The following is a 14,709-nucleotide window of genomic DNA, read 5'->3' as shown; positions in this document are numbered from 1 at the left end:
CTCGCCTTCTGGATGATAGCGGGGTGAACAGGCAGTGGCTCGGGTGGTTGTTGTCCTTGATGATCTTTATGGCCTTCCTGTAACATCGGGTGGTGTAGGTGTCCTGGAGGGCAGGTAGTTTGCCACCGGTGATGCGTTGTGCAGACCTCACTACCCTCTGGAGAGCCTTACGGTTGAGGGCGGAGCAGTTGCCGTACCAGGATGCTCTCGATTGTGCATCTGTAGAAGTTTGTGAGTGCTTTTGGTGACAAGCCGAATTTCTTCAGCCTCCTGAGGTTGAAGAGGCGCTGCTGCGCCTTCTTCACGATGCTGTCCGTGTGGGTGGACCAATTCAGTTTGTCTGTGATGTGTATGCCGAGGAACTTAACTTGCTACCCTCTCCACTACTGTTCCATCGATGTGGATAGGGGGGGGTGTTCCCTCTGCTGTTTCCTGAAGTCCACAATCATCTCCTTAGTTTTGTTGACGTTGAGTGTGAGGTTATTTTCCTGGCACCACACTCAGAGGGCCCTCACCTCCTCCCTGTAGGCCGTCTCGTCGTTGTTGGTAATCAAGCCTACCACTGTTGTGTCGTCCGCAACACAATTCTCTAAATTATTCATTCTCTAAATGATTCGCTCTGCTTTCCTCCCTCCCAGGTGACCATTGAGGTAGTGGACGACCCTAACATGGACTTAGAGATGGATCTGATAAAGGACTGGATCCCCTCGTCCTCTGTAGGCTGGCTGGGGGGTAAGAAGCTGTTCTGGCCTCTGTTCTGGGGATACACAGACGCTGACTCCAGCGAGGATGGGACGGGCCGCTCAGTGCCGGAGGAGACTGGAGAGGAAGAGGAAGTCGAGGAAGATTACCTGTTGGAGTATGGTAGCGAAAAGCCCCTCCCTAGCGGTCGCTGGAACGAGGGTTGGGACGCCACACAGAGCTACTATGGTGAGGCTTTCTTTTGTTCGCTAAGTGGCACAGTGTCTGTATAGCAGGACAAAGTCGAGAGAGAGAGAGAGAGAGAGGACTGCGGCAGGGCTGTACTGACTGAGGACTGTGGCAGGGTGGCAGGGCTGTACTGACTGAGGACTGTGGCAGGGTGGCAGGGCTGTACTGACTGAGGACTGCGGCAGGGTGGCAGGGCTGTACTGACTGAGGACTGCGGCAGGGCTGTACTGACTGAGGACTGTGGCAGGGTGGCAGGGCTGTACTGACTGAGGACTGCGGCAGGGCTGTACTGACTGAGGACTGTGGCAGGGTAGCAGGGCTGTACTGACTGAGGACTGTGGCAGGGTGGCAGGGCTGTACTGACTGAGGACTGTGGCAGGGTGGCAGGGCTGTACTGACTGAGGACTGCGGCAGGGCTGTACTGACTGAGGACTGTGGCAGGGTAGCAGGGCTGTACTGACTGAGGACTGCGGCAGGGCTGTACTGACTGAGGACTGTGGCAGGGTGGCAGGGCTGTACTGACTGAGGACTGCGGCAGGGCTGTACTGACTGAGGACTGTGGCAGGGTGGCAGGGCTGTACTGACTGAGGACTGTGGCAGGGTGGCAGGGCTGTACTGACTGAGGACTGTGGCAGGGTGGCAGGGCTGTACTGACTGAGGACTGTGGCAGGGTAGCAGGGCTGTACTGACTGAGGACTGCGGCAGGGCTGTACTGACTGAGGACTGTGGCAGGGCTGTACTGACTGAGGACTGCGGCAGAGCTGTACTGACTGAGGACTGTGGCAGGGTGGCAGGGCTGTACTGACTGAGGACTGTGGCAGGGTGGCAGGGCTGTACTGACTGAGGACTGTGGCAGGGCTGTACTGACTGAGGACTGTGGCAGGGTGGCAGGGTGGCAGGGCTGTACTGACTGAGGACTGTGGCAGGGTGGCAGGGTGGCAGGGCTGTACTGTCTGAGGACTGTGGCAGGGTGGCAGGGCTGTACTGTCTGAGGACTGTGGCAGGGTGGCAGGGCTGTACTGACTGAGGACTGTGGCAGGGTAGCAGGGCTGTACTGACTGAGGACTGCGGCAGGGCTGTACTGACTGAGGACTGTGGCAGGGTGGCAGGGCTGTACTGACTGAGGACTGTGGCAGGGTGGCAGAGCTGTACTGATTGAGGACTGCGGCAGGGCTGTACTGACTGAGGACTGCGGCAGGGCTGTACTGACTGAGGACTGCGGCAGGGCTGTACTGACTGAGGACTGCGGCAGGGCTGTACTGACTGAGGACTGCGGCAGGGCTGTACTGACTGAGGACTGCGGCAGGGCTGTACTGACTGAGGACTGCGGCAGGGCTGTACTGACTGAGGACTGTGGCAGGGTGACAGGGCTGTACTGACTGAGCGAGCGAGAGAGCTATGCTCTGCGAGCACTCGACCGTCAGGCCATTGTGGAGCTCCAGCCTTTGAAGTGGACACTGGGTCCCAACTTGCATCTCGCTGTGGAGGCCTGCTCTCTTTTGAAGATGGGCCTGATGCGCTCGCTAATGGCAGCATGAGCCTGTTCCCCCGGATGGACAAAACAGTCCACTGCTTGTGTATAATTAGAGGGCAGATTGGGAACAGGGGATGACAGGGGCCATTCGGCTGGGTCTTTCATCCCCCCTCCGGGCCCCCCAGACCCCGACTCGGCCCTCTGCCCTGGGCCCTAGGCGGCAAGGCCTTTTGAGCCTGTTCAAGAATTCGGGGGCTTTCGGGACGTGGATAACATTTACGCCTCTATTGTTTTTTGTTTCTCTTAGTTCTCAGTCAGTTTTCTCCTTGTGCATGATGGGAAAAGAGCATAGTGCCTTCTGGCTGCACAGGCAGGCAGCTTTATTCATCCCTGTAGACCACAGCAGAGCCAGGCAGCTCTATTCATCCCTGTAGACCACAGCAGAGCCAGGCAGCTCTATTCATCCCTGTAGACTACAGCAGAGCCAAGCAGCTTTACTCATCCCTGTAGACCACAGCAGAGCCAGGCAGCTCTATTCATCCCTGTAGACCACAGCAGAGCCAGGCAGCTCTATTCATCCCTGTAGACCACAGCAGAGCCAAGCAGCTTTACTCATCCCTGTAGACCACAGCAGACCCAGGCAGCTGAAAGAAAGGTTAGACCAGAGGAGAAAGGTTAGACCAGAGGAGAAAGGTTAGACCAGAGGAGAAAGGTTAGACCAGAGGAGAAAGGTTAGACCAGAGGAGAAAGGTTAGACCAGAGGAGAAAGGTTAGACCAGAGGAGAAAGGTTAGACCAGAGGAGAAAGGTTAGACCAGAGGAGAAAGGTTAGACCAGGGGAGAAAGGTTAGACCAGGGGAGAAAGGTTAGACCAGAGGAGAAAGGTTAGACCAGAGGAGAAAGGTTAGACCAGAGGAGAAAGGTTAGACCAGAGGAGAAAGGTTAGACCAGAGGAGAAAGGTTAGACCAGGGGAGAAAGGTTAGACCAGGGGAGAAAGGTTAGACCAGAGGAGAAAGGTTAGACCAGAGGAGAAAGGTTAGACCAGAGGAGAAAGGTTAGACCAGAGGAGAAAGGTTAGACCAGGGGAGAAAGGTTAGACCAGGGGAGAAAGGTTAGACCAGGGGAGAAAGGTTAGACCAGAGGAGAAAGGTTAGACCAGAGGAGAAAGGTTAGACCAGAGGAGAAAGGTTAGACCAGAGGAGAAAGGTTAGACCAGAGGAGAAAGGTTAGACCAGGGGAGAAAGGTTAGACCAGGGGAGAAAGGTTAGACCAGGGGAGAAAGGTTAGACCAGGGGAGAAAGGTTAGACCAGGGGAGAAAGGTTAGACCAGGGGAGAAAGGTTAGACCAGAGGAGAAAGGTTAGACCAGAGGAGAAAGGTTAGACCAGAGGAGAAAGGTTAGACCAGGGGAGAAAGGTTAGACCAGGGGAGAAAGGTTAGACCAGGGGAGAAAGGTTAGACCAGAGGAGCATTCAACTGTACATAGAAAAGCCTCGTTATGGATTTGGATTTTTCTGTCATGGAAACAATTATAAAATAGACTTTCCTATAAATTCACTTGACACTATTAGTAATGTGGATGTTAAGGGATTAGATGGAGTTTGAAGAGGTTATTTACTTTTCCTTGTAATGTCTACAGTCTAGCTTCTGGCTCTTACATCAGTGCAGTAAATACATCTAAACCAAATCTAGCTTTGTTTCTCAGCAGCACTGTTTACTACAGTGGTGGAAAAACTACAGTGGTGGAAAAACTACAGTGGTGGAAAAACTACAGTGGTAGAAAAACTACAGTGGTGGAAAAACTACAGTGGTAGAAAAACTACAGTGGTGGAAAAACTACAGTGGTGGAAAAACTACAGTGGTGGAAAAACTACAGTGGTAGAAAAACTACAGTGGTAGAAAAACTACAGTGGTAGAAAAACTACAGTGGTGGAAAAACTACAGTGGTAGAAAAACTACAGTGGTAGAAAAACTACAGTGGTGGAAAAACTACAGTGGTAGAAAAACTACAGTGGTGGAAAAACTACAGTGGTGGAAAAACTACAGTGGTAGAAAAACTACAGTGGTGGAAAAACTACAGTGGTGGAAAAACTACAGTGGTGGAAAAACTACAGTGGTGGAAAAACTACAGTGGTGGAAAAAGTACCCAATTGTCATATTTGAGTAAAAGTAAAGATACCTTAAAAGAAAATGACCCAGCCACCCAGTAAAATACTACTTAAAAGTATTATTTTAAATATACTTAAGTATCAAAAGTAAAAGTATAAAACATTTAAAACTCCTTATATTAGTCAAACTAGACGGCACAATTTTCTTGTTTTTTACATTTACGGATAGCCAGGGGCACACTGACATAATTCACAAATGAAGTATTTGTGTTTAGTGAGTCCTCCAGACCAGAGGCAGAAGGGATGAGCAGGAATGTTCTCTGTTTAGTGAGTCCTCCAAACCAGAGGCAGAAGGGATGAGCAGGAATGTTCTCTGTTTAGTGAGTCCTCCAGACCAGAGGCAGAAGGGATGAGCAGGGATGTTCTCTGTTTAGTGAGTCCTCCAGACCAGAGGCAGAAGGGATGAGCAGGGATGTTCTCTGTTTAGTGAGTCCTCCAGACCAGAGGCAGAAGGGATGAGCAGGGATGTTCTCTGTTTAGTGAGTCCTCCAGACCAGAGGCAGAAGGGATGAGCAGGGATGTTCTCTGTTTAGTGAGTCCTCCAGACCAGAGGCAGAAGGGTTGAGCAGGGATGTTCTCTGTTTAGTGAGTCCTCCAGACCAGAGGCAGAAGGGTTGAGCAGGGATGTTCTCTGTTTAGTGAGTCCTCCAGACCAGAGGCAGAAGGCATGAGCAGGGATGTTCTCTGTTTAGTGAGTCCTCCAGACCAGAGGCAGAAGGGATGAGCAGGAATGTTCTCTTGATAAGTCTGTGAATTGGACCATTTTCCTGTCCTGCTAAGCATTCATAATGTAACGAGAACTTGTGGCTGTCAGGGAAAATGTATGGAGTAAAAAGTACATGATTTTCTTTCAGAATGTAGTGTAAAAGTAAAAGTAATCAAAAATATAAATAGTAAAGTACAGATTCCCCCCAAAAACAACATAAGTAGTACTACTAATGAACCCTTTCAAGGTGTTTTCCTTTTCCTTGATAGCTTGTTAAGCACAGGTGGTGAACCAGCCAAATGCTTCTAATTGGAGTTCTACACAGTTAGGATGGAGCCGAGTTAGGAAATCCCACAGCTGGGAGAGAAATTCATCTCTTACTGATTAGAGAGTAATCGTGTGATGGGGGAGAAGTGTGTGTGTGTGTGTGTGTGTGTGTGTGTGTGTGTGTGTGTGTGTTACCTCCATAAAATGTAAAACAGCTTAAATAGGAGAAACATTATACATCTAAATGCATTATAATTTAATATCATGAGTTTTGTTTTGTCCCCCCACAGAGAAGGAGGAGACGGAGGAGTGGAGTGCCTGGTCTCCGTGCTCTGTCACCTGTGGTCATGGAGAGAGGAAAAGGATACGGTCCTGTGGTTACTCCTGCACCCTGACAGAGGCCTCCAAATGTGACATGGAGCCTTGTCCAGACGATGTCAACACTGTGGCTAAAGCTTTCCCCTTCGAGATGGAGAATGGCACTGAACCTTTTGGCACAGGTACGTGGAATATACTTTATCGATTTACACCTGGGAAAAATATATATATAACAGAACATAACAGAGCAGAACATAACAGAGCAGGGCAGAACAGAACAGAACAGAGCAGAACAGAACAGAACAGAACATAACAGAGCAGAACAGAGCAGGGCAGAACAGAGCAGGACAGGGCAGAACAGAACAGGGCAGAACAGAACAGGGCAGAACAGAACAGGGCAGAGCAGAACAGAGCAGGGCAGAGCAGAACAGAGCAGAACATAACAGAGCAGAACAGAGCAGGGCAGAACAGAGCAGGGCAGAACATAACAGAGCAGAACATAACAGAGCAGGGCAGAACAGAACAGAGCAGAACATAACAGAGCAGAACAGAGCAGAACAGAGCAGGGCAGAACATAACAGAGCAGAACATAACAGAGCAGAACAGAACAGAGCAGGGCAGAACAGAACAGAGCAGAACATAACAGAGCAGGGCAGAACATAACAGAGCAGAACAGAACAGGGCAGGGCAGAACATAACAGAGCAGAACAGAACAGAACATAACAGAACAGGGCAGAACAGAGCAGAACATAACAGAACAGGGCAGAACAGAACAGGGCAGAACAGAGCAGGGCAGAACAGAGCAGGGCAGAACAGAGCAGGGCAGAACAGAGCAGAGCAGAACAGAGCAGGGCAGAACAGAGCAGGGCAGAACAGAGCAGAGCAGAACAGAGCAGAGCAGAACATAACAGAACAGGGCAGAACAGAGCAGGGCAGAACAGAGCAGGGCAGAGCAGAGCAGAACATAACAGAACAGGGCAGAACAGAACAGGGCAGAACAGAGCAGGGCAGAACAGAGCAGGGCAGAACATAACAGAGCAGAACATAACAGAACAGGGCAGAACAGAGCAGGGCAGAACAGAGCAGGGCAGAACAGAGCAGGGCAGAACAGAACAGGGCAGAACAGAGCAGGGCAGAACAGAGCAGGGCAGAACAGAACAGAGCAGAACATAACAGAGCAGAACAGAACAGAGCAGGGCAGAACAGAACAGAGCAGAACAGAACAGGGCAGAACAGAACAGGGCAGAACAGAGCAGAACAGAGCAGAACAGAGCAGAGCAGGGCAGAACATAACAGAGCAGAACAGAACAGAGCAGAACAGAACAGAGCAGAACAGAACAGAGCAGGGCAGAACAGAGCAGAACATAACAGAGCAGAACAGAACAGAGCAGAACAGAACAGAACAGGGCAGAACAGAGCAGGGCAGAACATAACAGAGCAGAACATAGCAGAACAGAACAGAGCAGAACAGAACAGAGCAGAACAGAACAGAGCAGGGCAGAACAGAACAGAGCAGAACATAACAGAACAGGGCAGAACAGAACAGGGCAGAACAGAACAGGGCAGAACATAACAGAGCAGAACAGAACAGAGCAGAACAGAACAGAACAGGGCAGAACAGAACAGGGCAGAACAGAGCAGGCAGAACAGGGCAGAACAGAACAGAACAGGGCAGAACAGAACAGAACAGGGCAGAACAGAACAGGGCAGAACAGAACAGGGCAGAACAGAACAGGGCAGAACAGAACAGAACAGGGCAGAACAGAACAGAGCAGAACATAACAGAACAGGGCAGAACAGAACAGGGCAGAACAGAACAGAGCAGAACATAACAGAACAGGGCAGAACAGAACAGAACAGGGCAGAACAGAGCAGGGCAGAACAGAGCAGGGCAGAACATAACAGAGCAGAACATAACAGAGCAGAACAGAACAGAGCAGGGCAGAACATAACAGAGCAGAACATAACAGAGCAGGGCAGAACAGAGCAGGGCAGAACAGAGCAGGGCAGAACAGAACAGGGCAGAACAGAACAGGGCAGAACAGAACAGGGCAGAACAGAACAGAGCAGAACATAACAGAGCAGGGCAGAACAGAGCAGGGCAGAACAGAACAGAGCAGAACATAACAGAGCAGGGCAGAACATAACAGAGCAGAACATAACAGAGCAGGGCAGAACAGAGCAGGGCAGAACAGAACAGAGCAGAACATAACAGAGCAGGGCAGAACAGAGCAGGGCAGAACAGAACAGAGCAGGGCAGAACAGAGCAGGGCAGAACAGAGCAGGGCAGAACAGAGCAGGGCAGAACAGAGCAGGGCAGAACAGAACAGGGCAGAACAGAACAGAACAGGGCAGAACATGACAGAGCAGGGCAGAACAGAACAGAGCAGGGCAGAACAGAACAGAGCAGGGCAGGGCAGAACAGAACAGAGCAGAACATAACAGAACAGGGCAGAACATAACAGAACAGAACAGAACAGGGCAGAACAGAACAGGGCAGAACAGAACAGGGCAGAACAGAACAGGGCAGAACATAACAGAACAGGGCAGAACATAACAGAACAGAACAGGGCTGGGCAGAACAGAACAGGGCAAAACAGAACAGGGCAGAACAGAACAGGGCAGAACATAACAGAGCAGAACAGAACAGAGCAGAACAGGGCAGAACATAACAGAACAGAACAGAACATAACAGAGCAGGGCAGAACATAACAGAGCAGAACATAACAGAACAGGGCAGAACAGAGCAGGGCAGAACAGAGCAGGGCAGAACAGAGCAGGGCAGAACAGAACAGGGCAGAACAGAGCAGGGCAGAACAGAGCAGGGCAGAACAGAGCAGGGCAGAACAGAACAGAGCAGAACATAACAGAGCAGAACAGAACAGAGCAGAGCAGAACAGAACAGAGCAGAACAGAACAGGGCAGAACAGAACAGGGCAGAACAGAGCAGAACAGAGCAGAACAGAGCAGAGCAGGGCAGAACATAACAGAGCAGAACAGAACAGAACAGAGCAGAACAGAACAGAGCAGGGCAGAACAGAGCAGAACATAACAGAGCAGAACAGAGCAGAACAGAACAGAACAGGGCAGAACAGAGCAGGGCAGAACATAACAGAGCAGAACATAGCAGAACAGAACAGAGCAGAACATAACAGAGCAGAACATAACAGAGCAGGGCAGAACAGAACAGAGCAGAACATAACAGAACAGGACAGAACAGAACAGGGCAGAACAGAACAGGGCAGAACAGAACAGAGCAGAACAGAACAGAGCAGAACAGAACAGAGCAGGGCAGAACAGAACAGGGCAGAACAGAACAGGGCAGAACAGAGCAGGGCAGAACAGGGCAGAACAGAACAGAACAGGGCAGAACAGAACAGAACAGGGCAGAACAGAACAGGGCAGAACAGAACAGGGCAGAACAGAACAGGGCAGAACAGGGCAGAACAGAACAGAGCAGGGCAGAACAGAACAGAGCAGAACATAACAGAACAGGGCAGAACAGAACAGGGCAGAACAGAACAGAGCAGAACATAACAGAACAGGGCAGAACAGAACAGAACAGGGCAGAACAGAGCAGGGCAGAACAGAGCAGGGCAGAACATAACAGAGCAGAACATAACAGAGCAGAACAGAGCAGGGCAGAACAGAACAGAGCAGAACATAACAGAGCAGGGCAGAACAGAACAGAGCAGGGCAGAACAGAGCAGGGCAGAACAGAACAGGGCAGAACAGAACAGGGCAGAACAGAACAGGGCAGAACAGAACAGAGCAGAACATAACAGAGCAGGGCAGAACAGAGCAGGGCAGAACAGAACAGAGCAGAACATAACAGAGCAGGGCAGAACATAACAGAGCAGAACATAACAGAGCAGGGCAGAACAGAGCAGGGCAGAACAGAACAGAGCAGAACATAACAGAGCAGGGCAGAACAGAGCAGGGCAGAACAGAGCAGGGCAGAACAGAGCAGGGCAGAACAGAGCAGGGCAGAACAGAGCAGGGCAGAACAGAGCAGGGCAGAACAGAACAGGGCAGAACAGAACAGAACAGGGCAGAACATGACAGAGCAGGGCAGAACAGAACAGAGCAGGGCAGAACAGAACAGAGCAGGGCAGGGCAGAACAGAACAGAGCAGAACATAACAGAACAGGGCAGAACATAACAGAACAGAACAGAACAGGGCAGAACAGAACAGGGAAGAACAGAACAGGGCAGAACAGAACAGGGCAGAACATAACAGAACAGGGCAGAACATAACATAACAGAACAGGGCTGGGCAGAACATAACAGGCAAAACAGAACAGGGCAGAAACAGAACAGGGCAGAACATAACAGAGCAGAACAGAACAGAGCAGAACAGGGCAGAACATAACAGAACAGAACAGAACATAACAGAGCAGGGCAGAACAGAGCAGGGCAGAACAGAACAGGGCAGAACAGAACAGGGCAGAACAGAACAGGGCAGAACAGAACAGAGCAGAACAGAACAGGGCAGAACAGAACAGGGCAGAACAGAACAGGGCAGAACAGAACAGGGCAGAACAGAACAGGGCAGAACAGAACAGAGCAGAACAGAACAGAACAGAACAGAACAGAACAGAACAGAACAGGGCAGAACAGAACAGGGCAGAACAGAACAGGGCAGAACAGAACAGGGCAGAACAGAACAGGGCAGAACAGAACAGAGCAGAACAGAACAGGGCAGAACAGAACAGAGCAGAACAGAGCAGAACAGAACAGAGCAGGGCAGAACAGAACAGGGCAGAACAGAGCAGGGCAGAACAGAGCAGGGCAGAACAGAGCAGAACAGAACAGAGCAGGGCAGAACAGGGCAGGGCAGAACAGGGCAGGGCAGAACAGGGCAGGGCAGAACAGAACATAACAGAGCAGGGCAGAACAGAGCAGAACATAACAGAGCAGGGCAGAACAGAGCAGGGCAGAACAGAGCAGGGCAGAACAGAACAGGGCAGAACAGAACAGGGCAGAACAGAACAGGGCAGAACAGAACAGAGCAGAACATAACAGAGCAGGGCAGAACAGAGCAGGGCAGAGCAGAACATAACAGAGCAGGGCAGAACATAACAGAGCAGAACATAACAGAGCAGGGCAGAACAGAGCAGGGCAGAACAGAACAGAGCAGAACATAACAGAGCAGGGCAGAACAGAGCAGGGCAGAACAGAGCAGGGCAGAACAGAGCAGGGCAGAACAGAGCAGGGCAGAACAGAGCAGGGCAGAACAGGGCAGAACAGAACAGAACAGGGCAGAACATGACAGAGCAGGGCAGAACAGAACAGAGCAGGGCAGAACAGAACAGAGCAGGGCAGGGCAGAACAGAACAGAGCAGAACATAACAGAACAGGGCAGAACATAACAGAACAGAACAGAACAGGGCAGAACAGAACAGGGCAGAACAGAACAGGGCAGAACAGAACAGGGCAGAACATAACAGAACAGGGCAGAACATAACAGAACAGAACAGGGCTGGGCAGAACAGAACAGGGCAAAACAGAACAGGGCAGAACAGAACAGGGCAGAACAGAACAGAGCAGGGCAGAACAGAACAGAACATAACAGAGCAGGGCAGAACAGAGCAGGGCAGAACAGAACAGGGCAGAACAGAACAGGGCAGAACAGAGCAGAGCAGAACATAACAGGGCAGAACATAACAGGGCAGAACAGAACAGGGCAGAACAGGGCAGAACAGAACAGGGCAGAACAGAGCAGGGCAGAACATAACAGAGCAGAACATAACAGAGCAGAACAGAACAGAACAGAACAGAGCAGAACATAACAGAACAGAACAGAACAGGGCAGAACAGAGCAGGGCAGAACATAACAGAGCAGAACATAACAGAGCAGAACAGAACAGGGCAGAACAGAACAGAGCAGAACAGAACAGAGCAGAACAGAACAGAGCAGGGCAGAACAGAGCAGGGCAGAACAGAGCAGGGCAGAACAGAGCAGGGCAGAACAGAGCAGAACAGAACAGAGCAGGGCAGAGCAGAACAGAGCAGAACAGAGCAGAACAGAGCAGAACAGAGCAGAGCAGGGCAGAACATAACAGAGCAGAACAGAACAGAGCAGAACAGAACAGAGCAGGGCAGAACAGAGCAGAACATAACAGAGCAGAACAGAACAGAGCAGAACAGAACAGAACAGGGCAGAACAGAGCAGGGCAGAACATAACAGAGCAGAACATAGCAGAACAGAACAGAGCAGAACAGAACAGAGCAGAGCAGAACAGAACAGAGCAGAACATAACAGAGCAGGGCAGAACAGAACAGAGCAGAACATAACAGAACAGGGCAGAACAGAACAGGGCAGAACAGAACAGAGCAGAACAGAACAGAGCAGAACAGAACAGAGCAGAACAGAACAGAGCAGAACAGAACAGGGCAGAACAGAACAGGGCAGAACAGGGCAGAACAGAGCAGGGCAGAACAGGGCAGAACAGAACAGGGCAGAACAGAACAGAGCAGGGCAGAACAGAACAGAGCAGAACATAACAGAACAGGGCAGAACAGAACAGGGCAGAACAGAACAGGGCAGAACAGAACAGGGCAGAACAGAACAGGGCAGAACAGAACAGGGCAGAACAGAACAGGGCAGAACAGAACAGAGCAGGGCAGAACAGAACAGAGCAGAACATAACAGAACAGGGCAGAACAGAACAGGGCAGAACAGAACAGAGCAGAACATAACAGAACAGGGCAGAACAGAACAGGGCAGAACAGAGCAGGGCAGAACAGAGCAGGGCAGAACATAACAGAGCAGAACAGAACAGAGCAGAACAGAACAGAGCAGGGCAGAACATAACAGGGCAGAACATAACAGAGCAGGGCAGAACAGAGCAGGGCAGAACAGAGCAGGGCAGAACAGAGCAGGGCAGAACAGAACAGGGCAGAACAGAACAGGGCAGAACAGAACAGGGCAGAACAGAACAGGGCAGAAACAGAACAGAGCAGAACATAACAGAGCAGGGCAGAACAGAGCAGGGCAGAACATAACAGAGCAGGGCAGAACATAACAGAGCAGAACATAACAGAGCAGGGCAGAACAGAGCAGGGCAGAACAGAACAGAGCAGAACATAACAGAGCAGGGCAGAACAGAGCAGGGCAGAACAGAGCAGGGCAGAACAGAGCAGGGCAGAACAGAACAGGGCAGAACAGAACAGAACAGGGCAGAACATGACAGAGCAGGGCAGAACAGAACAGAGCAGGGCAGAACAGAACAGAGCAGGGCAGGGCAGAACAGAACAGAGCAGAACATAACAGAACAGGGCAGAACATAACAGAACAGAACAGAACAGGGCAGAACAGAACAGGGCAGAACAGAACAGGGCAGAACATAACAGAACAGGGCAGAACATAACAGAACAGAACAGGGCTGGGCAGAACAGAACAGGGCAAAACAGAACAGGGCAGAACAGAACAGGGCAGAACATAACAGAGCAGAACAGAACAGAGCAGAACAGAGCAGGGCAGAACATAACAGAACAGAACAGAACATAACAGAGCAGGGCAGAACAGAGCAGGGCAGAACAGAACAGGGCAGAACAGAACAGGGCAGAACAGAGCAGGGCAGAACATAACAGAGCAGAACATAACAGGGCAGAACAGAACAGGGCAGAACAGAACAGGGCAGAACAGAGCAGGGCAGAACATAACAGAGCAGAACATAACAGAGCAGAACAGAACAGAACAGAACAGGGCAGAACAGAACAGGGCAGAACAGAACAGGGCAGAACAGAGCAGGGCAGAACATAACAGAGCAGAACATAACAGAGCAGAACAGAACAGGGCAGAACAGAACAGAGCAGAACAGAACAGAGCAGAACAGAACAGAGCAGGGCAGAACAGAACAGGGCAGAACAGAGCAGGGCAGAACAGAGCAGGGCAGAACAGAGCAGAACAGAACAGAGCAGGGCAGAACAGGGCAGAACAGAGCAGAACAGAGCAGAACATAACAGAGCAGGGCAGAACAGAGCAGAACATAACAGAGCAGGGCAGAACAGAGCAGGGCAGAACAGGGCAGGGCAGAACAGAGCAGGGCAGAACAGAGCAGGGCAGAACAGAGCAGGGCAGAACAGAGCAGGGCAGAACAGAGCAGAGCAGAACAGAGCAGGGCAGAACAGGGCAGAACAGAGCAGAACAGAGCAGAACATAACAGAGCAGGGCAGAACAGAGCAGAACATAACAGAGCAGGGCAGAACAGAGCAGGGCAGAACAGGGCAGGGCAGAACAGGGCAGGGCAGAACAGAGCAGGGCAGAACAGGGCAGGGCAGAACAGAGCAGGGCAGAACAGAGCAGAGCAGAACAGAGCAGGGCAGAACAGAACAGGGCATAACAGAGCAGGGCAGAACAGAGCAGAACAGAACAGAGCAAGGCAGAACAGGGCAGGGCAGAACAGAGCAGGGCAGAACAGAGCAGAACAGAGCAGAACATAACAGAGCAGGGCAGAACAGAGCAGAACATAACAGAGCAGGGCAGAACAGAGCAGGGCAGAACAGGGCAGGGCAGAACAGAGCAGGGCAGAACAGGGCAGGGCAGAACAGAACAGAGCAGGGCAGAACAGGGCAGAACAGGGCAGGACAGAGCAGGACAGAACAGAGCAGGGCAGGACAGAACAGAGCAGAACAGAGCAGAGCAGGACAGAGCAGAGCAGAGCAGGACAGAACAGAGCAGGGCAGAACAGGACAGAACAGAACAGAGCAGAGCAGGACAGAACAGAGCAGAGCAGGGCAGAACAGAACAGGACAGAACAGAGCAGGGCAGAACAAAGCAGAACAGAGCAGGGCAGAACAGGGCAGGGCAGAACAGAGCAGGGCAGAACAGAGCAGGGCAGA

The 14,709-nt window shown here is 51.2% G+C and overlaps 1 protein-coding gene across 2 annotated transcripts in view; it reads left to right on the top strand.

Moving 5' to 3' along the window:
- Positions 1-14,709, top strand: part of ism2b (isthmin 2b) — a 114,632-nt gene that overhangs the window by 94,922 nt on the left and 5,001 nt on the right. Inside the window, exons 3-4 of one of the 2 annotated variants that reach the window (XM_052524161.1) lie at positions 639-930; positions 5,835-6,044. In XM_052524161.1, coding sequence (XP_052380121.1) covers positions 639-930; positions 5,835-6,044 — 502 coding nt within the window. The remainder of the gene's footprint in view (positions 1-638; positions 931-5,834; positions 6,045-14,709) is intronic. The other variant, XM_052524162.1, reaches the window with a different exon arrangement.

This window comes from Oncorhynchus keta, chromosome 8 (genome assembly GCF_023373465.1).
Source record: "Oncorhynchus keta strain PuntledgeMale-10-30-2019 chromosome 8, Oket_V2, whole genome shotgun sequence".
Classification (NCBI taxonomy): Eukaryota; Metazoa; Chordata; class Actinopteri; order Salmoniformes; family Salmonidae; genus Oncorhynchus; species Oncorhynchus keta.
The sequence above is the reverse complement of the archived record's forward strand: the minus strand, read 5'-3'. Positions and strand labels throughout refer to the sequence as shown.